Consider the following 24,094-nt stretch of genomic DNA (forward strand, 5'->3'; position numbering starts at 1 on the left):
CACAAACTTCCCCTTATTTGCTTGGCTACAGCACTCTGCAAACAGTCAGCTTCTTTAGCCGTAAACTCTTTGTGGCTTACACTCCTGAAGAAGGGTGCCAGTGTCTGCTGAAAAACTGTCAAGTCAGCAGTCTTCCCCATGATTGTGTTGACCATCTTTAAAACTGGTCAATGCTCAAACTGTTTAATTGCTTCCATTAATTTTAACTCACAATGATCAAAACCATCACACAAATGTAAATATATATCTAGTGAACACTATTTGATCAGTCTGTTCTGAACATACAGGGAAAATTAAAGCACAGAGGAATGTGTCTGAACAGGATTATTTCAACTTAATGGACAATAGTTATATTATAAAATGATTTTACAATGTAATAATTTAAATAACTATTTAATATATGGCATGTTTATAAATATTAAATGATTAGTGGCCCATTGGTGCTCTGTATACTTCAAACCAACTTTCTTTAAATAAAACCTTTTATTCAACAAGGTGCTAACCACATAATATGTACCATAATAAGGCTTTATAAATAGGAAAATGTTTTTTTTTTTTTGTTTGGCTTGTATTTTTCAGTATCTGTTTCCTATTTCATTTGACATTTTTTTAAAACTTATTCCCTGCCTGTTTTTCTTTAGTTATTTTTGCCTTATGCTTAGTTGTCTTCATATAAAGTTTTTATTGGAGACTTTATCTAATGGTTACTGTCCATTATTAGATCATCTTCAATGTTAGCTTTGTTTTTCTATTTCATTTTTAATATTTCACACAAGAAGTATCACTACTGACATACCTTTGATTCTTGCTTTTATTTAGCAGGTAATTTGTTGATGGTGTTATTGCTGACCAAAATCAACAATGTCAGTTTTAGCCAAGGAGATAAAGGTTTTCATGTTGTTCTTTAAAGCCGTTTTTACGTTGTTTTTGACAACAGATGTGCAAAAATTATCGTCCGGGACAAGTGCAAAGATTAACAGGCTAATGTTACCCTTATTTTTTTTTAACTTATTGCTGATTCTTGCCACTTCTATTCTATTTTCTTGTCAAACACTCTATATTAGTTTTGTGGTTTGAAAAATAAAACAAAAATGGAATTTAATGTATTTATTTGCTTTTTGTTATGTGAGTTTTCTTAATTTATTAAAGTTTGTATAACTTACCCATTAAATGCATTCATTGTAGAACTGGTGGAAATATATTTTGGGGGCAAAATGTTAGAATTTTTTTTTTTTTGTTGGGGAATAATGATATTTATTTAATAATGGATTATTTCAATGAACCTTTATTGAATGTGTTCAATAGGTGATTAGAATTTGTTAGTAATACTTGATACTAAATCATGACACAAATGTTTCTATTTATTGCAGACTTGTTGCTAATCTCAGCAGAGCATTATTATTATTTTGTTATTATTAGCCTACTACTTCCGCGTGTGTCTTCGTCACGTGACTCGGAGCTCCGTGAACATGGCGGCCAGCGCGGCAGCAGCAGAGAGCTCGGTGAGGAAGAGGCGCGTGGACAGCAGGAGGACGGGGACGGAGAGAGTCCCTGGCGACTCCGGAGATGGAGCTACCAGCGGCGGCAGCGGCAGCAGCGGAGACCCGGGGAAAGAAAAGCCCTTCGTGTCCGTCCAGCCCGGAACTTACTGGCTCACCCGTATTGTGCTGCTGCGCGCGGTCGCCTTTATTTACTGTGAGTTCCGCTGGCTTCTGCAGAACCGAGCCGTGCTCATTCCGTGCCTAAACACGCAAAGGCGGTCCAATAAACCTCTTCGGAACCACGAACGCAGTAGTTTTAGAGGCCGCTGTAATCTCGGCTCAGTAGCAGCTGTCAGTCTCTCCTGGTGACTATGAACACTGAACAGTGATCGCTCTGCAATGTGTGCAGGCGCAAACATGTGGCACATGGTTGGTTTAGCTCATGTTACTGAATTTAGAGCTTATTTGAAAGCCTGAATTCTTAATTTGAAGTTTTGACAGCAACACTGGCTTTATCCCCCCCCCCCCCCCCCCAAAAAAAAAAAATTTAAAAAATAATGCAGCTTCTTTTCATCAAAGTAGCCTCACATGTAGAGACCTAGACATAGTTACAACGTAAGATGTGTCTGGTTGATTATTGCTGAGGAGTAGCCTACACTAGGAGTCATATTGCCACCGGTGCAGGGCTTGTTTAATGCTGGCAGCAGGTATGCATGAGAAGAGGAAGGAGAGGAGCAAAGTAGCTTCTTCCCTTCAAAAAAAAAGCAGACATAAATTCTGCAGTGAGTACAACCATGGAGAGCAGAAATCTGGTGCACTTTTTTTTTTTTTTTTTGATGGACTGGCAACCTAGCCAGGGGGTTTCCTGCTGCTCGCCCAATGAGCACTGGAGATAGTCACAGGCCCCACCATGACTGCATGGATAGGCGGGTATAAACGGTGGATAATTGGATCTATCTGATTATAGGCGCTGGTAAGACATGTTGTCTAGAGAAGAAAAGCTGAGCTACATAGCTACCCTAGCCTGTGGTCACTTCTCAGAAAGCAGGTTTACAACTGAGGCTGCAGTTGACACGTTGAGCTGATAAGATCAGAACGGGTCACCGTCAGTCAGGATCCGACACAGACGTTGATGTCCAGCTTGTCACAGGGAATCCCAAACAATTATAAAGATTCTTGACACATAAACTTCATGTTTGGGCCATCACTAAGTTTAACTGCAGGAGATGGGCTCTATAGGTGAAACAGTCTGATTTACAACACCTCAAGTAAAACAAGCTGGGACCCATCATCCCAGCTTTCCCTGCTCACGTTTCCCTTTTCATTCTAGTCGTGGCCTTCGCCGTCGCCTTCAACCAGAACAAGCAGCTGATCGGCGAGAACGGCCTGATGCCCTGCAAGAGCTACCTGAACAGCGTCAAGCGCTACGTGGGAGGAAAGATCGGCGCGGCGGCCCTGGCGTACACGCCTTCCGTCCTCTGGTTCCTGGACTGGCGCAGCATGGACACCAACCTGGATGCGGTCGCCTGGCTGGGGATGGCGCTGTCGGGGTTTGTCCTGGTGACAGGGATGGCCAACATGGTGATCATGGTGGCTCTGTGGGTGCTCTACCACTCCCTGGTTAACGTGGGACAGCTGTGGTGAGTGCACACGCGGGGTCAAGACCAAAGCTCAAGCAGTTGAGGGTTAAGTTGATTTTTTTTAAATAAGAGACAGGCTTTTTCATTCAGTCTTCTGCCACCACCGGTGGGTAAGCTCTGCACTGGTGGCACCACGGTTCTGACCTGGGCAAACAAGTCCCCTTTGATCTAAACAAAGATTGTTACTGTATTGTTACAGTAAATCGGGGCATAATTTCTCATCAATATCAATTTCTGCAAACACTCAGGAATTTGCAGATTTATTGTCAGTGATCACTTTAAATTCGGATCATATTTTAACTGTGGGAGATTTTAAAAAAAATCCCAAGATCCAGTTGATTTTGGATTTCTTGTCCGAGAATACCAGCAAGCCCCAGACTCTTTTTTTTATTTGCTTTGCTCTTATGAATCCGTATGATTCCCCCTGCCTGACACCTGCTGTTTCACCGTTAATCGTTTTTATTGAGAAAGTCAGTGCTTTTGCGTTTTTACCCTTACTTCCTGCTATTGGGCCTGTCTCTCCTGCTGTTTTGGAACACTTGAGCATGTGATTATGTCAGATTTCTGAAATGGGTCAACACCTGAAGCCTTCATGCAGTCCAGCTTTCAGTATCCAGACAGTTAGCTTCCTGGGTAGTCTGTTTGGTTACCGCCCCTCTTTTTTTTTTGGGAGGGGGGGGGGGTGTTCCAGCTGCTTTTAAATATGCTGTTGGACAACTTCTTCTTAAAAAGAGCAACTTGGACCCTAATGTTCCCTCAAACTTCAGGCCAATGTCCAACCTGCGATTTTTATCCTCCGTGGCTAATTAGCAAAGCCAGGCCCTATCTTCCTCACCATGCCTTGGAAAGGGTCGTTAATGCTTTTATCTTTTCTAGACTGGACTACTCCCTTTGTAGTGGGATTGACCAGCGGCAGTCTCTAGTATTGCGTTCTCTTCACCGGCTCCACATTTAAAGCTTCACTCTTTGGTTTTAAATGTTTAATTCAGCGATCTGGCACATCCTTATCTATCTGAGCTCCTACATAGTGTCCGTCCTTGATTTCCCATTTGCATTCTGAAGATGCTGTTGATAAAAAAGGAAAGACTTCCTGGTTTTACGATATTTGATAAATCACAAAGATATCCTCTAACTTTAGAAAGTTGTGGATGCGTGTTTGAAAAGTCTGCTTTAAGTGTTTTATGGACTACTTGATCTACTGTAAAAGGTCATATGGTTTAGTGCCATCTAGTGGCAAAACTGCAGATGACGTCCAACTAAATGCCACCCAGTTCATCCTCCTGATGCGGTAATTTTTTTTTTATTTCTAATCATGTGCATAACATGTCTGTGTGGTGGAGAATTAGGAGGTAGACGGATCAAAGGAAACGGAAATGCAGTTTTGAGTCACGTTTAGCATTTCAGCCTGAAGATTCCACCAAAATACCAAAGCAAATCTGATCTGCAAGTCATGTGTTGTTCTCCATGCCTTGGCCTCTTAAGAAAATGAATACATTTAGTTATTTCTAGCCATGTTAGAATTTTAGACACTTTTCTAAAAGTAAATAAAATTCTGACGTTTTCATTTTTTGTGTCTTTCTAGGTACTCCTTTGGTAAGTGGAACGCCATCCTTCCAGCAGGGCTTCCTTTGTTTCTCCAAAAGAAGAAGCGGATTGGAAGCGCGACACGGGAGATTATCCACCGCCTAGACACCTTAGTGGGAAAATATGAATGCATAAAAGAGCTGATTTTAACTCATAATACAGTAGTAATTGTCCTGCCCTTTTCATATATTTCTCAAACTACTTCATGTTTTCTTAAGCCTATAATGTTTGGTCACTTTTAGGAGTTTAACTGGTAGCCCGGGCATTAAAATTCCTCTATTATTTATTACGAAAGTTATTTGATTCTATTGCTGATATTAAATGATAGGTGGGTGAGGCTTTGAGGGTGATTAGAGTCTGGGATATGCAAAAGATTAGCAGAAAATTTGATTATTTATAGATGGCATAGTTATAAACAGGGCCATCATTGACTACTGTTAAAAGCCCATTTAACAAAAATCCCATTTACATTTTTGGTACGATAACATAAATGGTTAGAAATGAAATGGTTTGACAAACACGGTTAAATATTGAACATAATATTAAATACAGCAACAGAAACCCACATCATAAATATTGCTAATAATAACATTTAGCAGTTCCCTCATCCTTAGCATTTAAACCAGTATTTGACAGTCAAATCAGAGTTCATGTAGGTCTGAGGCTCTCCCTGCTAGAACGTGTCCATCCTCGTATTTTGTGGCAAAAAAAAATTCGCGCTCCATAGTTGTGTTAAATTCTTGGTAGAAAATTACTCCAACTTTTTTTGTTTCTTCTTCTCCTTTCAGTAGAGAGTTAATGAATCAGTTCCATGGCCACTTATTGGCCAGGAGTGGAAACTGCGGACCACTGAGTCAGCAGCGGTGACCAAAGAAAGAAAACACAAACCTGAATGTGTCGGCATGGGCAGCTCTGCTTTCTGTCCCAAATGAAAGACAAACAAAGACTTCAGTATAAAAATAAACATCACAGAATGACTCTGTTGTTAATTTCTACACCTGACCTCAGAGCCGATCCTGGGCTGCCCTGTTGACTCTGCTTTACGTTAGGAACGTGCTTGTGTGCGCAGGGTGGGAGAGCCAGCTGCTGGAGACGGGCTTTCTGGCTGTTTTCCTGTGTCCGCTGTGGACTCTGTCCCAGGTCCCCCGCCGCTGTCCCCCCTCCCTCATCTGCATCTGGACCTACAGGTGGCTCATCGTGCGCATCATGCTGGGAGCTGTGAGTAAATCCGCTCCGACAGCGGGAACCTGAAAATCTGCCGAGAGGGAAAATGCTTTAACCGGGTTTTGTTTTTCAAATGTAGAACCATCTGTCCAATTGCCTATAGCTGCTCGTCGGTGCAGGGTTGGAAAATGAACCCTTGTTTTTCGAAATGTGATCAAAATAAAACTTCAGGATGGAGTGGCCAGCATATGTCTATCAGCTAGCCTGTGGGTAATTTCATATCAGTTCAAATGCAGCTTTTCTGGGACATTTGTGAACAAAATGCAGGGTTAGATTATAAGGGAATACCCTAAACTTGAACAAGTCTATCTAAAAATGGGAAAAGGATGGCACGACTGCAAACTGACCCGGACATGATGGTCCACCTGACGGCAGGCTGGGGAAGATGGGCGATAATCAGAGAAGCTCTGGAGGAGCTGCAAAGAGCCACAGCTCAGGTAGGAGAGTTTTAACATGGCAACCACAGTGGGAGACCTGAGCGCCACAAATCTGGCGTTTGGGGAAGAGTGGCGATAAGAAAATCAATGTTGAACGAAAGCTGTAAGAAGTTCCCGTTTGCTCCTACAACCCACGAAGGAGACAGAGCAAACATGGAGGAGGAGATGCTGCAGGCAGACGGGACTAAAACTGAACTTTTTGGGCCTACATGCTTCTGTAATTGCGTCTTAAACATTTTGACACGTATTGCTGAATGCAAATGTGTGCAATACTTCAGATTTTCATTCCTAAAAAAAAAAACATTTTGTCAACTGTCATCATTTTCCTTCCACTTGACCATTACCCTGTCCTTCGTGTTGATCCATCACATACAACTCCAGTAAAATACATTCAAATTTGAGGTCGTATGCTGGCAAAATGTGAAAAAGTTAAAAATATATATATATTTTTTAAGCAAATCATGAACAGTTTTTTAAATCGTACTTTCATTAGTTCTGATGCAAAAGCAGAACAAGCTCAGGAAGGGAACCTTCCCTTAACGGCACAGTTCCCCGTTTTGTCCTGCCGTCTGTCGTCCTAATTTTAAACCGATGCTTTGGAACCGCCGTCCTGCTATAAAACTCTGCTGGTGTTTGGTAAAGCCAAGCCAAATACATGATGGACCTAACAACACACGTCCTGTTTGTCAGCTTTCATGGTGAATTATAGCGCACAGACCTGGGGTTTATATGACAGCCACCACAAGTTCAGTGAACCACCTTCCCAGCAGGAGCACGGAGAAGACTGAAAGGCAGAGGGGGGCTAGGTCTCCTCCAGCTCGCTGCAGCACAGCAGCCCCTCATCGCCGTGCCGAGGCTTCAGGTGAAAAACGCTGGTTCCTCTCCATGTCGTATTTTCAAGCTGTTCTGGGGATAGCGACACATTCTGTAACATCTACAGCCGCTTGCCTCGGGAGCTCTTCAGAGACCGCAGAGAAAACGGCTGAAACAAAATGTCTGCTCTTTTGTTTCGTGGAGGTCTTCGGTGACGGAGCGAAACAGCTCGTTACATCAACAGCCAACTGTAGCAGAAGTGTAGCAAACTGGCTGACTGTGAAATACTTCAGATATGTTTGGTATGCTCCCAGAACTCTGGATTAGAGAGCAGACTCTCTGTCACTGAATTAAGATGAACCCCCTGCGGCATGTCGGTCTCTTGGTTTCCATGCGTTGCTTTAAACACAGTTTGCTGATCCAGATTCTCCCCTTCAGACTCAACGTTTGGTGTTTTTATAGACGGACTGATGCTGAACGTTATAGCTTTCCTTTATTTTGTTGTTTTACCCTCAGCAGAACTATTCCGTAATATACTGAAAGCCAGCTAGATGCATTCTGTTTCGAATAGTAACAATGCTATAATAATTTGTATTAAATATATAGTGTGCCTGGCAAAAGAAAACCCTTGAGCTTTATTTCAATTCCATGTTGCAACCCAAGACTTCAGTGACAAACCACCTTAAATAGTTGCTATTTGTCAAGTGGATCGAGCAGTAGTCAGGACTTCAAAACGTTAAAAAAAAACTGATAGTGCTGAAAGGTAGATTTGTACTTCACTCTGATACCCATAAATAAAATAGTGTGCAACCAATTAAGTGCCATGTTGGGGGCAGAGCAGAGTGTAAGTGCAGTTGTTTGCATTGTTTCATGTAGCTTCTTTAATGCTTGGTGTTCCATTGAAGATGAGGCTTGTGTTCTAAAAACGTGGAGCGTTTCCCTCCCCACAGCAGGATGCTGACACCATCATGTTTAACTCCTGTTTTCAGGATGATGTCAGTTTTCTGCCTGACAAAGGTTTTTTTTTTATTTTCCTTTTTGGAAGGTAGCTAATGTCTAAATACTCCTTTTGTTGAGCGTTATTAGTGTCACAGGCTAAGAGATTAGGTTAATGCACGATTGACCGACCCACCAGTTTATTTTCTTTTATTGCTTGGGAAGATGGCGACATGTATATTTCCCCCTTATGTTTACCATTAGAGAACATGTGTGTAGCCAGGGTCGTCACAGCTCAAAGAATGCTGTACGTCTAGCTAGTAACAGTTAGCGTTAGCTTATGTTGTTCGGGAGGTTTATAGCTGCACGTTCAACAGTTTTACGGACTTTTCTATGTTGCGGTCAAACATCCGTACCATACTGTGCCGTGTCGTTATTCTCTTTAAATGCCTAATTTGAGTGTAATTTTGACAACTTTCAGCTAACGGTCCATTACGCTGAAATGTGCTGGTGAGAACCGTGGAACAATTCAGGCCTCATTTAGTTACTTCCTTGTTTGGCAAAACATTAGACAAGATAGCACTAATAGTAAAAGTGTTAATATTCTTTTATGGAACTACCTATCTTTAATTTAGTCATGCCTTTTTTTCCCATTCTCTTTAATGTGCCAGTCTGCGTTTACATTTGCTTGTCAATTTGCTGATGATACAAAGATTTATTACTGAAGAACAAATGAAGAATCACTTTATACAAATTAAACATGGATCCGGTGTATAAAAGATAAATTTTACAGTATAAACAGGGCTCTCAACTGTCACGCAATGACCATGTGACACACTCATTTCCCTGACTGATTGAGCATTAATGTTGTGAATGGAGATTAAACAGATGTGATTCTCCTCCTGTTAGGCAGTCTCGGTACGTTGAAACAGTACCGGTAGAACAGTTGTATAAAGCTATGACATCAGTGTCATAGTGTAGCTTGTAACGTTTGGTTGTAGCGCTAGCTAGCTTAGCATGTAGCATGATTCAGCAGTTAGTGAAAAATCAGGGCTAACTTCCAGCTATCTCTCTATCTGGCCCTCTTCGGTCTCGATGGCCCACGTTGCTTTTTAAAAAATCTGGTTGTAATTGATGACGTTTCTGCATCTCATGACTGCGTTGGGTAAAGAGCTGGCTATCCGGCCTCGCCACCTCCACAGCGCCAAGCTCCTAATCAGAGAGAGATGTTCTGCTTTTTCCTAAATTAAATTAACAGGTTAGCAGACGCTTTACTCTGCATTCCACGGCAGCCACATGACGGGCCGACGTGTCAATATTGACGGTCTCGTGTTTTGGATAAGATGTTATTTCCTAAGCTGTGTGGATGGAAAACAGCCACATGAGTGGAGACACGTTTTTCTGCATGTGTGGTTATGATGTTAAAAATGAATCCCTAATTTGTCCGTGCAGTGTGAATCCCAACAACTGCACAATGGGAACGGCTGTTGCACAGATTTTAGATCAGCTATGTGAACACTGACAACAGTCCGATCATAATTGGGAAGCAGAAGAAATAGGTTTTACATGTTTTTACAAATAAAAAAGTTTTTACAAATAAAAAAGTATGGCATGTCTTTGTATTCAACCCCCTGAGTTAGTAGTTTGGAGAGCAACCTTTTACTTCAATTGCTGCTGGACGTCTTCTCAGGGGTGCATCTCTACAAGCTTTGACTGCAGTGTTTGCCCGTTCCTCTTTGCACAATAGCTCAATCTCAGTCAGACTGGATGGAGAATATTTGTGAAGCGCCGTTTTCAAGATTTTGCACAGATCCTCATTTGGATGTGGTTCTGGACGTTGGCTTGATCCATTCTGACATTAATATGCTTTGATGTCACTCATTCCATTGTAAGTGTATGCTTAGTGGTATTGTACTGCTGGAAGGAGAACCTCTGCCCTGGTCTCAAGACTTCTGCAGCCTCAATCAGGTCTCCCTCCAGGATTGCTCTGTATTTACCTCCATCAATCTTCCCATCAGGTCTGAGCAGCTTCGCTGATGCTAGTGAAGAAATGCACACCCATAGCGTGCTCACAAAGGTTTCTGTGTTAGAGGTTGAATCATTTAGTGACTGCTGTGGTCATGAAAAGTGCAATTTAGTGTTGAATTTGGAAAAAAGGTCCTTGTAACATTATTATTTAATGATTTATTTATTATTTAACTATTCAAATAGTGTTTCTTAAATTTGTGCATATAAACATAATGTACTTTTTTGATAATAATCCTTATTAGTAGGGAGAGTTGAATAACAGAAATTGCAACACTGACTTTAGATTTTAAAAGACACCAATCCACTGTCTGTTTGATTTCTCCTGTGTTTTTTTTTACTTCTAGGTAAATAGAGAATACAGAAATTGAGTTCAACATTTGTTTACTTTGTTCAGGGCCTTATTAAAATCCGAGGAGACAAGTGCTGGAGAGAGCTGACTTGCATGGACTACCACTATGAGGTGAGTCTTTCTTTATTATTGGCCTTCATTCCATTAAAGGGACGGGTGTGTAACTAATTTGGCTTTTAATTAGCAAAAATCAAGTATTGGTTTTATAAATACATATTCAGGAAAAGTCTAATAACCTCACATCAAAAATGAAAGTGTTGTCATAACGATTAGTTTATAGATACATGGGGTCCGTGCACTCAATGAAAGATGCCACGTTGCGTTGCTATTTCAGATTACAGTAGCTGAAAGGGGACACATTTGTCAGCCATGCATGTTTCTGTATTCTATATGAAGACGTGCTGTCGGCGTAGGGGGGAGTAGCAAACAAGCAGAGCCGACTGTAGATCATTCTATTTGCTGTTTTCTGTTGAAATGGAGGACCATCCATACTCTTTGCCTATGAGAAGGAAGAGAAAGTAACCAAGAAAATAAAAATAAGTAATAATCGGGAGAAAACTAGAGTCTATATCGGTGCAGCTATTATTACCAGGTGGAGATAATTCATGAGGGAGTGCAGATTGTAAACTAATGCGGAGGTTGCAGGCTTTCTGCTGAACAGGTAAGTTAATTCAATATAACAGTGAAGTTTATTCTGCCGTTATGTTAGAAATAGAGCAAGTTAGTGCTAAAACCATTTCACACAATGACTGTGGCCATTAGCAGTAGGTAATTAGCAGACATGTTGACATTGTCACATTTATGATGCTTTGCAGCTTCTGTAGCAGTTATTACATGCTTAACGGCGAGGTCATTTGTCATTTATTTAGAGCCCCACAGGATGGTGTGCCAGTGTGAAAATCTAACACACTGGGGATTTTAGTCATTGCACTGCAGTGTATGTAGCATGGTGTTGAGTTTTAAATTCCTGCGTTTGCTCATCAAATAACTGAATCTATAATTGTTTTAAAATGTGTTTTGTGTCCAATTGTGTTTAAATTGAGTAGTTTGTAAAGTGCAGACATGAAATCTTCTCGGGTGCTCGTTAGTTACAGCCACACTGAACAAGTTTCTACTCCGTTAGATATTGAGGCCAGGATTGTAGCTCTGAGCCACACTGATCTGTGTTACAACGTCTCAGAGGGAGGAAGAGAGACTTTTGTAATTATTACCCAGGCTCCAGTCTGAACACATGACTGGAGTAAATATCACAAGGACAAAGTGATGATATCATCCGTAACATTATGGATGATTGTTGCTTTATTGAATGGGTTACTTAGATGAAACAAATCTGAATTTAAACCTTTGACAGTCCTAAATCTTATTTTTTCCCTAATTTGTCCTTTGCAAATCTTTATTCACAATAAGGTATGTTAGGATTTTCTTTTCCATTCCATCCTATTGAGGAACCTACATTTTCATGCAATCTGGCAATGGATGAGTCAAGTTTTGTAACACTAAACATTGTATTCACTATTAGGAATTTCAAGTGCATTTTTTCAATACCGAGAGAAGGATTTACCTTGGGCTCAAAATAGCGAGAAAATCAAACCACGTTAAAGTCTTTTGCTGTTTCCATCACCGATCTGGTGAGACATTGACTGAAAACACAGCACAGACCACGGGGCAGACGCTTGGCAAGAACCAGCAGGCCCCCACCGCAGAACACAATTCCTCCACCCCTCTGCCGCCCCCAGCCCCAATGAAGCCCTAATGCCCCCCCCCCATCCCCCAAAATTATGGAACACATTGCCTTTAAATATCACACAGGCTTCTTCTCTTGTTCTTCAAGAATCAAAAATATTTATTGTCACCATGTGATACTATAGTGGAATGTTTGAGACAGGCACCAGCTCAGGATGCGCATGGATTACATTTAACACGCAGACAAAACAAGACCAAATATTTCCATACAGTTTTTTTTTTCATCAGCATCATCATCATCACCATCTTTATCATCGAGCTTTATTCCATATACGTTTAATGTATCTCTTAAAAAGAGATTTGCAGTGGCTTTTGATGCCGTGTGGGTTGGTTTGGTGTTGTTCCTGTTTTATTTTACTTGTCTTTGTAGTGTTTTATTCTGCGTTTATTGTTTTTCGTCATTTTTGAGTGTCATTAGTTGTGCCTCGGTTTGATCTGTTTTTGTACGGTACAACGGTTTCTTTATACCATGTTATTTTTAATGTATTTAGTACATTAAATAAGTTCGGATGTCTCCAAACTTTGCTGAGCCAGATGCGGGAGCGACATTGCGTTGAGCCACTAGACACCCCAGGCGGCCTCCTCCAACCGTCATTTCATAATATGGAGGTCAGTGCTTCCTCGGGAGGGATTTTTCTCTGAAGCTTCTGCTGCTTCTAGGAAACATGTTTTGGCAAATTCAAAAGAAGTTAAAATCATTTAAATGTAGACCTTTACTTAGTCTGGTTTACATATTGTTCTGTATACATGTTGCTTTATTCACTGCCTTTCCAAGCGGCTGTGATGTGATGTTGTGTAACACTTCAACTTTCAACCTTGTCCCTGAGTTTCTCTCTTTCTAAGTGACAGAGAATGGATCTTGTTTTCTAACTAACAGGTACCAGCGAAGGTTTGTAACCTGGAAGGTCATGTTGCTTTGTGGAGTTTATGCCTTGCTGGGTCAATTTCCCTGGTCCAACTTCAGCTGTCAACACCCTCAGTGCTAATGTTCACACACACACACACACACACACACACACACACACACACACACACACACACACACACACACACCCACACACACACACACACACACACACACACACTTTCTCAGACCAGAAGGCCATGGCGCCAGTTGATGGCGAGCTAAAACCCCTCTGACACACAGCTCCCTTTCAGTCCTGCAGAGGAACTGCAGTTTTCTTCCTGTCCTGACTCTCAGGGGACCGTGGCGATGCATTGCTGGACACTTGGCACTTTGTTCATTCAGGTCGGTTTGTCGCGCTGCAGGCAGTAAGCGGGCCATGTGGGGTGCTTTGATTTGAGATCTGGGGCCCCACCTGTTAAATGAAAAATTTTTCTCTCTGTTTCGTTCAAAAATACAATAAAAGTATTGATCCGTGTGGAGTCGACTTATTTCTTTTCCTTTGCTCCACCTATATTTGTGCTATCTTTAGATTTCCCCACCTAACCCGGGTCTGTTTGCCTGTTCAGCCATTACACAGTTTGCATAGACAAACATTGCGCAGCACTGAGAAACCTCTGAGTGTTTTCCTGTGTGAAGGTGCGGCCGCCCTCATTTAAATAAGGTTCCATCTTTATTTAGTCTTGGAAATGTTCCGCTCAAGGTGTGGCCCAAAAATGACTCCCCAGACCCAGTCTGAGACGAGTGCCAAGGTAAAGCAGGGAAAAGTTCCATCCTGCCCATCAGACACCCTCACAAATGAAAACATTTTATTGAAGATGCACCAATCAGGGATTTGATAGCAGATTTATCATCACTGATGTTGTAAAGCTACTACTTGGCAACATTAGTCCTTTTTTTAAAAACAATAAATAAAACATTTTCTTCTTCCGGGATACATTTATTTTATCTGTCATTACACGTTTTCAGTAAATTTAAACAGATTTTCCAAAAAAATTACAGAGAATTAGGGATTGCACGCTCTCCTTTTAAAAGCAAAGTGTGTGTGTGTGTGTGTGTGTGTGTGTGTGTGTGTGTGTGTGTGTGTGTGTGTGTGTGAGAGAAAGAGAGAGAGCAGCATGTTCCCTATTAGAGTGATTAGAGTTGACATTTCAAACTGACTTTAGCATCTTTCATTAGCATTATTAGCATAATTAGCATTGCTAACCTTAAATACGAGTCTTTATGTAAATCCCCTTTTTTTAGATGTCAGAAAAATTGCCAATATTTGCTCACCTGGCTTCATTTGTGACGGACTGAACTCTTCAGGAAAGATTAACAAGAGAGACCCTGCTTCCTGTTATTTGCTCAGGTCTCACTTCCTGTATAAGATTAGCATCCAGAATGAACAGCAGACATTAAATACAACTTTTCTTTCTAAAAGCTTCTTACATATTTTGTCCATTTTCTTTTAAACACCTCGCTGATACTGAAAATAGCAAAGCTCTTCCCTCTAGAACAACTTCCACATTGAACTGCGTTGTCAGCATGGCCTGTTAGCAGCTAGCTAAGACGGATTTCTTTTGCCTTTTCGACTGGCTGATCACCAGTCAGGCCCAGTCCAGCATAAAACCAGCTGATTCTGGTGCCAGACATTTTTTTGTGGTTCAAAGAAATCTTTTGCATATAAATGGAAATGAATTTGTTTAATAAATCATTACAACACATTACCGGTGTATCTCTCCAGACCCAGCCAGTGCCAAACCCCATGTCCTACTACCTGCACCACTCTCCGTGGTGGTTCCATCGCTTCGAGACGCTGTCCAACCACTTCATCGAGCTCATCGCTCCCTTCTTCACCTTCCTAGGACGGCGGATGTGTATGGTGAACGGAGCGATCCAGATTCTTTTTCAGGTATAGCTCGCTGGAAGGCTAACAAGTCAACAAACAACCCCAGTGTGTCGTGACCACTGTGTTCTGTGGCCTTTTCTTCCCCTCTCCCTCCTTCCTGGCCTGCAGGTGGTCTTGATCATCAGCGGGAACCTCAGTTTTCTCAACTGGCTGACCATCGTTCCCAGTCTGGCCTGCTTCGACGATGCATCGCTGGGTTTTCTGTTTCGCTGCGGCTCTGGAGCTAAAGTAGCTGTGCTAGAGATCCAGAGGGAGGAGGCCACCGGACAAACCCCCAAACCTACAAAAGGTGTCGTCGCGCTTTAGTTTTGTTTCCCCCTGCAGATACTCGTGCTTTTCACGTCTGGTTAAGATCCATCCGATACCCTCCATGCTTGTGAAATGGTAAATAAGAGAAGATTAAGTGCTTTCCTATAAGCTAGAGTTGTACAAAGTTCCTGATTAGGTTGCATTTTTCCTAAAGTTTTCAGCATGACATTAATTTACAACAGTGAATCATTATTTTCGGGATTTTAGCACATCTTTAAGGATGCCAGTTAGCATTAGTAGTTTCATTCAAATGGTATGTCCGACTGGAACGTGTAAAATGGATCTGTATTATTTCCAGTAGATAGAAGGAACAGGAACAGGGTGTAGTCATGAGGGACAGAATTACGGGAATAAAAGGGATCAGCACTTAGACAGCTGGGTACTTTGGAAAAATCCCTTCAACTTGAAGGCTTTTTTATAATGTAGGCTGTAATAAATGTGAAAGAGTGGCCCCTCTATAACTGGTCTCTTTGGACCTTTGGTGTCTTTACCTTATTCAGTTTAAATTAAGCTTGTAACTGCGGTGGGAACATGTTTCAATCACTCCAACAGACCCAGAGAGGAATCTTTGGTGGCGAACAAGCAGTTTTATGTGGATTATATAGATGTCTTTAACATGCAGGAGTACAGCAGGCAGGTGGGAAAGAACCGTCACAGACTTGGCCACCGCTTTCAACTACGCACGATCCTCTGATGTAACAGGTTAAACACTCTCCTCTGGTGATTATTAATGGGATCACACACCTACACACTGAGATTTCCACTCCTACTGGCACTGGCTGTGACTTCCTGCCAGGCTGTTAGGATTTAGACCAGAAGACAATCAGTGGGCCCGTCGTCCTTTGAGAGTCGCCGTCATTCGCAGAACTCCCCACAAGGCAGCCACGAGACACGTTATGGATTTTCATAATTTATTCTCTTTTGTGTGTGTGTGTCTCAGGTATGTTGATGCGCCGGGTGGTGAACGTTTCCTTGGCCGTTCTCATTGGCTGCCTGAGCGTCCCGGTGGTGATGAACCTGTTGAGTCCGCGGCAGGTGATGAACACTTCCTTTGACCCGCTCCGCATCGTCAACACCTACGGGGCGTTTGGCAGGTACCGTTTGGAGGCTTTCTGTTGGACATGACGCTTTTTCACAATCTGTTGAGGCACAACAGATTCTGTTGTGGTATCATTTTGTCCACTTTTTTTTTATGTGGAATTGGTAGAGTTTATTTAAGTTGGTTTGTTGACTGCCATGGAGTCCACCGGTTTTGAGACAGCCATTCCAGGAGTATAATGTAAACTTTTAATTGTTTAAAACGAGTGTCGATGTGTGCTTGGGATCGTTGGTCTGTTGAAACCACTGAGCTATATTATACACTGGAGTGCTAATAGCCCGCTGTTAGAACGAGTCGCTTTGAAGCCACCAGCCGCCATATTGGTACTCCCTATTTTCCCCCAGTAACTAGGGAATATGTGCGCTACAGCATCGAATAACGAGGATTTTCTCATGTTCAGTGGGGGCTTAAAACTTCTGAAATGTCAAATGCCATATACTTTTATGTTATGTTCTAAAACTATCAAGTACTGAGAAAGTCACATGCTGAAATATTTTGCATTTTATTTATTGAAATATATATATATATATATATATATATATATATATATATATATATATATATATATATATATATATATATATATATATAACATTTATAAATATATAAATAACAATATACAAGAACATATATTTACATATATGTATACATATATATACATATATACATATGCACATGTATATATACATATATATATATATTTAATATGAATAACATGTAAAATATTTCAGCACCTAATTTCCTAGTAGTTGATAGTGTTAGTACATCCACTGACTGTAAAATTACCTGTGAAACATTTTCACACAGCCAGAAAACTGCTTGTTGTTGCAGCCAAATCCTATGGGTTTCTGTGAGAGTAGGGAGTAGCAAGATGGCGGCCAGTGACTTCAGTTTTTCGGCACAATCAGCACTCCAGTGTATTATATAGCTCAGTGGTTGAAACACCCAATTGTGTCTAAGTTTCAATCATCTGACCCATTTGTGTTGCGTTGTTATTCTATCATGATAAAAGAACAGTTTGATAATTCATTAAATACCAAATTATTAAGTTGTACATTTTCATGATTAATGAATGGACACTTTTGAGCAGACTTGTAAAAACAGCTTTTCAGCTTCTATGTTGTGTCCGGTTTCCTTTTGTCGGTGTGAGACGTGTCTTCAGCTTGGTCTGGCTAGAATGAGGCCTGACCTGCTTCTTTTCCTTCAGGAGCAGGAATCATGGGAGTCCTCCACTATCGGCCTTGGTCCTTTGTAAATGCTAATGATTCAGGAAACCATACATTAACTCCCTGTCTTTGTTAATGAATCTCTCATCAATGTGTAACGGGGAGACGCTTTATTTAACAGCTGAATTTAATAAAAACCTTTTTCTTCTCACTGAATATCACCTGGCACTCTGCTCTCCTTCCTCCCTACCGGGCAGCATCACCAAAGAGCGGACCGAAGTCATCTTCCAGGGCACTCTGAGCCCAGATCCCAAAGACCCCGAGGCGGTCTGGGAGGAGTACCAGTTCCGGTGTAAGCCGGGGGACCTCTACCGCCGACCCTGCCTCATCTCACCCTACCACTACCGGCTGGACTGGCTCATGTGGTTCGCTGCCTTCCAGGTGTGATAGTAGCTGCTTGGTTTATTGGGAAAGAGGTTGCTTGCAACTTCAGGTACCTCGTTCATTCTCCTTCTTTTGCTGTACCGTACTGAGACTGGAGTACCTTTGTGTTTGCACAGACCTATGAGCAGAGCGAGTGGATCATCCACATAGCAGGGCGCCTGCTGGCCAATGACAGCGCCGTCCTCTCGCTGATCGACCACAACCCCTTCCAGGGCAGAGACCCCCCCAGGTAAACACAGATGACGCTGGTAGTGCTTACTTTCAAAGTTTACTTGAAAATCTAAGGACCTCATGGGAGGAGAGCGCTTTCTGCCTCGAGGCTCCCTCTGGTGGAACAAATAATAAACAACAGTATATTTCAATTAAAAACAGTAGTTTTATTTCTAGTAAAAATCTCAGGTAACACATGTTTTTTTTTCAATACTGATAAATAAAAGAAAAGATGGAGAAATGTAAAGGTGTGAGAGTTAAGTGAGTCGCTCTACCCATCATTCTTCGGGCATTTCAAGTGTAATAACATTTCAGAAAAACAATAACCTAAGTAAATATTTTAGTACATTTTTGAGATTCTAACTGTTCTCTTAGACAGGAGAATAAACATGGTTTATGGTTAAAAGCAAAAGTATTCACACCCCAATCAAACTTCAGGGTATTTTATTTGAATTGACCGTCACAATGTGGCACTTAGTTGTAAAGTGGAAGGAAAGGGATACTTGGCTTTTACCGAATTCTTAGTAAATATAAAACTGAAAACTGTGGCTTACATTTGTATTCAGTCCCTTAAGCTGCATAAAAGCCTAAATAAAATCCACTGCAACTTGCAGTCTTTAGAAGTTACCCAACTTAGATATAGCATCAATCCGGTATGAATCTTGCTGCAAAGGATTGCAGTTTAATCTCCTGTGTGTGCAAATTATTGTTGGCTGCTCCATAGCAGTAATCTAAAGCATAGACAGCTGTGTGACCGCCGGTATTTGCATCATGTGACCAACTCGGCTTCTACTTTCTCCCTCTGTCAGATGGGTTCGAGGAGAACACTTCAGGTATAAGTTCACGCAGCCGGGCAGCGCCGGCGCAGCGCAGGGCAAGTGGTGGCTGAGGAAACGCATCGGCGCCTACTTCCCCGCTGTAGACCTGGAAGGACTCCGAGGCTACTTCCAGTCCAGGAACTGGCCTCACCCACATATTCCGCCAAGCAGGAGCTGAAGGCCAGGACGGGAAGTCAGAGGTCATTTCAAAGCTGTTTGGAGCCAAGGTTACACTAAATGCAGATGACATCAGACTTGTCACGAACTGCTTGATAAGACCTTTATGAATACAAAGAAGCTGTATAAAGATTCCTAAACAATGTGAAGGTTTTTAGGCTTTCAGTTTAAAACGTATAAGCTGCTGATCTGTTCGTTTTTGTCGTTCTCTGAAAACACCCTGAGGACACAGCTGAAAGGAAACACATCATCCCCACAGGTTAAAAATTAAAAAAAAGACAAATCCACCCTGAAATCACTTCATTTTATTTTCTCTTAAGTCTGTGGAGCATCCTTCCTACGTGTTTTAAACTGGCTTCAGATTACCAGTGTCAGAACACGCTCCGGTTCATTGCATCACATGCATAAACAGCAAATACGGTTGTCTTTGAAACGAGATTTTTGAATCTTAATAGTTTTTTATACTTAAAACTAGAAGATACGGAGGAGAATGATTTGATAGACATTTACTGCTTGTAGAAGAGTCTGGCTGAAATCACCCTGTAAGAGGGAAACGTGTGCTTGAAAACATCGTCTTTTTGCCCCCCCATAAGAAATTACATTGCATCCAAATAGCCTGGTATGTAAAGCATCTGCTGTAAAGTACTAGTTGGTTACGTCCAGTGCAGAGCTTGGTCAGCTCTGGCAGCAGGTGGGACATCTGGGAAATCATCTTCACCTGGGCATCACCTTTTCTTCTTCTCAAGCGCACTGAACATGAGCAAAGAGTGGGATCATATCATATCAACTCTGAGCTCTGATAAGACCAGAATGGACCATTATCAGTCAGGATTTCATCCAGAAGCTGCAACATGTCTAATTTGTTATGTTGGGTTAATTAAGTTGATGTGACTCACCTGTGTGGAGCATGTTTTCAGTTGATTCCCCGCTGTATTTACATTCCGTGTTTTGGGTCCTCCGTGGTTGCGCCGTCCTGTTTCCGACCCTGTGCTCCTGTTTTCGTGCCTTGTTTTGGTTCCCTTGTGTATTCAGTGAGTTACCTCCATTAAATCTCATTATTTTCCACATACACCTGCCTTCTCCTTGTTGCCGCTTTGGTCCTTCTCCGCAATTCATGACAAAATTGAGTTTAAGAAACTCTAAAGAAGAAAAATCAACAGTAAACGTTGATTCTTTGAAGAATTTGCACATAAAAACCATAAAACGTGTCAAATGTTCTAGTCATCCGTCAATAATCTGCAGAGGCATGAAAAAGTTTCTAAAAAGCCACAGAACGAACATTTGTCACCTTAAGGCCGTGGCTAAGGCATGCAGTGCAAACACAGTCCTGCAGATGGCGCTGTTTCCAAACGCCAGAACATGCTCCCTTATTCTAACGAGTGACGGCAGCAATAACATGAATCTATTATGTGCTTTCAGTTTCAGATCCAGTTTATGTGCCACCGATAAACGGCGTGAGCCAGTAACCTTTGCAAAATATTTTTTACACTGATGTTTTATCTTGCTTTGTTAATCTTACCTGTAGCACTTTGAGGTTTGTCTTAAATGTGAAGTGCCTTTATTATTGTTATTATTTAGTAATAGTCTCGGATGGTTCCGCTGACTATTTAAGCTCTCGTCCTATCAGAAACGATAGAGTTCATTTGAATGCGATGGTTTCCTGGAACAGACACCCAGAACAACCCTCCAATGGAAAACCTGGTTATTGTTTTTCATGAACAACTCAATATCCACCAAACTTCAAGCCTGTCATGAAATGGAAGATAATGGAACACCCTTCTCACCCTTCTCACCGAAAACAGGGAAGAAAGTCTTACGTTCTTACATCACACATGGAGAAAGCCAAATAAATGCCTTCTGGAGAAAAGCTTTGTGTTCAGATGAGACGGCTTTTTTGGACTACTTGACCTGGGTGAGGCTTTTAAACCTAAAAACATGAACACACTATGAGGCACGGCAGGGCAGCATCAGGCTGAGGGATTCTTTTAGTGGCAGCGTTCCTGCTCCACTGCACAGAGTGCGTCCAAAAATGAAGAATTCACAGTGGATTTTGTTGAATCCTATTCATCCCTTACCTGACTCCGCCAGATAGATTTGCTTCGCATATCCATCTGGAAACCTTCCGTTGAAGTAATTTTGGGAAGGGGCGAAAATACTGGTTAGCTGATTGGCCTATGTTGGTGATAGACGGGCCAAATAAACCAATCAGATTCGTCGTCGCTCTGTTACGAGCGACGACGAAAACACAACCACAAGCCAAGCTACTCTTGCTGCTGCAGGTAAAGGCTCGTTAGCTCAGCAGAGAAATACTCTGTAATTCCGATAAAACTTGCTCGATAGCCACGCTAACGCTAGTTTCATCGGCTGAAGCCGCCATGTTCTTTAGACTGAACTGACGCGCTTCCCGTTGCGTCACACCGCAACCTGCCTCAAAGCCAACGCTGATTGGACGTTCGTTTCGTGAACGGCTCCAAATTTTCTTTAACGGAGAGTATCCAGACTGATCTGCGAGTGAAACCTTGAAACCTCGCGAGATCAGGATGGTCTCACGAGGCTAATTCATCCCTTCTCCTAGCACCCTTTGGTCCCTGTAATCTCCTGTTGCCTTCCTCGTTACCTTCCTTCCTCTCATACCTTCTTTCTGCCCTTGTATGCTTCCTTCTGTTTCTTTGGGTTCTTCTTCTCTTCTTTGTTGTGTCCTTTCTCCCATCTTTCTGTCTTTTCTTCATTTTGTCTTCTGCCCTATCTTCCCCCCTCCAGTTGCCTTCCTTGTTACCTTGCTTCTTTTCCTTTCGTGTCTCATGCACCCTCTCTTTTTCAGGCTTGTTTCTTTCCCTGCTTTTGTCCTCCAACTTTTCTATTTCCTGCCTTCTTCTGCTCTTGCATCTTTGTCCTACCTCCCTTACTTTATTTCCTAGCTCCCCTCAATTGAGTACCCTTCTTTCCTCTCTCCCCTTGTGTCCTCCTTCCTTTCTTGCAGTTTTCTGTTTTTTGTAGATCAAGTCATTAAAGCTCACCCACTGCAGAAACATCTACCATAGTTTATCCGGAATTTTTTTGTATATATCATTTGAAGGTGAACGCAAGGCACGGGGAGTTCTGCAAATCTGAGTTTGATGATTTTTTTATTTTACTGGAAAAACACGTAAGAGCAATGTGCCTAAGAAACCACGTCTGTACGGATAACAGGTAAATGCTGTTTTGTAATAAAGGTATTGCAGCATGTTGAATGGATTCTCCCGAGAATGAAAAGCTCTCTCCTGCCCTGTCTATTTTCCACAATGCCCAATAGAATTTGTTTCTTTAAGTCAACCGAGCAATCCAAACTGTGGTTTAACAAAAAAGGAAGAGACCTTGAAAGCCTGGGCAGCGTTAGCAAGCACACCGCTGAGAGCGGCTTCTCAGACGCACCGCCGCAGAGCATCGTGCAGAACGCTGATGGCCAGCTAAGAAAACAACGCCGCCTGATTCTGGCTCCTCGAGCATCCTTCTTCAGATAACTCCTGCAGGAGAAGGAGTCACTCTGCATTGAGAATGCACATTTACTGACTCAACCTGTGGTTACTGGAGAAACCATGGAGGCCTTGAGACAGTATTTCAGCTCGGTTTGTCTTTTACTGAAAGCCGTCTACACACTCAGAACCAATCGTGAGCTTGTTTTAAAGGAAACAACCAGTCCAGTACCCCCCCCCCCCCCAAATCCATCATATGGATGAAATCACTATGCCATGAATTCCTGAAACCCTTTGAAATGAGCTGGACAGACAGATTTTAGATTAGTTTATTTCAATCTTAATAATCTGAATATTATTTAACACAAAATATAGACAGGCACAATACATGCATTGGCTTCTTGTAAAGCTGTATGTGAAAAGACATCATGTTGCTTTTTGTAGTGGCATAATCTCACAGTAAAATATTTAGAAAAAAATCAAATGTTAAAATGAGTACAGATTTTCCTCTTCGTTGTCTGGAGTCCTGGCTTCTGTCTTCTCTCCAGCCCACAGGTTGTTCTGTAGGATGGATGCAGGTCCTGAGGACTGAGAGGGCTGTGGAATAAAGCTGGCTTTGTGTCAAGTGAACCCTTTCTGCGCTGATTTGGCCAAATGTTTCAGCTCATGTTCCTACTAAAACACCAGATGAACACCCATTTTCAGTTTCCTGTCAGTCACCAACATCCTGGAATGTCAGAGTTCATATTGCTGTGCGGTCTAATAGGGTTAAAGAGAAACAAGCCCAACAGCATCACAGATCCTCAACTATAGTTAAAACCCTTACTCCCTGAATTTATTTCCAATTATTTATATATATATGTATATATATATATATATATATATATGTATATATATATATATATATATATATATATATATATATATATATATATATATATATATATATATATGTATATGTATATATATATATATATATATATATATATATATATATATATATATATATATGTTTTCTAGATTATTCTAAATTAAGTAGGAATTGTTCATTTGAATATATCCCTCCATCGTCCTGGCAGTCACAGCAGAGGAGGTGCTATGTTATTAAAATCTGAAGGTTCTAAATTAGATATAACTGAGCATGTCTGACTTTGGCGGCAAGGGGAGTATTCATCAACAGGCGGATGTAAATGGTATAGTCGTATTCAATAAATCAATTCAGTTAAATTTAATTTATACAGCACCAATTCACAACACATGTCATCTCAAGGCACTTTACAAAGTCAAATTCAATCATAATCACACAGATTGGTCAAAAGGGTTCCTACCTATGGAAACTCAGCAGATTGCATCCAGTCTCTACAAGCAGCATTCACTCCTGAAAGAGCG

The 24,094-nt window shown here is 41.5% G+C and overlaps 1 protein-coding gene across 1 annotated transcript; it reads left to right on the plus strand.

The window, feature by feature from the left end:
• The first annotated feature begins 1,442 nt into the window (after nucleotides 1-1,442).
• lmf1 (lipase maturation factor 1) lies at nucleotides 1,443-20,319 on the plus strand. The gene is made up of 11 exons (XM_012869245.3): nucleotides 1,443-1,695; nucleotides 2,812-3,121; nucleotides 4,704-4,714; nucleotides 5,775-5,923; nucleotides 10,538-10,603; nucleotides 14,866-15,033; nucleotides 15,139-15,319; nucleotides 16,280-16,433; nucleotides 17,862-18,045; nucleotides 18,165-18,277; nucleotides 19,068-20,319. Exons 1-11 carry the CDS (start codon nucleotides 1,470-1,472, stop codon nucleotides 19,252-19,254), a joined length of 1,749 nt encoding a protein of 582 aa, XP_012724699.2. The 5' UTR covers nucleotides 1,443-1,469; the 3' UTR covers nucleotides 19,255-20,319.
• The last annotated feature ends 3,775 nt before the right edge of the window (nucleotides 20,320-24,094 follow it).

This window comes from Fundulus heteroclitus, chromosome 10 (assembly GCF_011125445.2).
Source record: "Fundulus heteroclitus isolate FHET01 chromosome 10, MU-UCD_Fhet_4.1, whole genome shotgun sequence".
NCBI lineage: Eukaryota > Metazoa > Chordata > Actinopteri > Cyprinodontiformes > Fundulidae > Fundulus > Fundulus heteroclitus.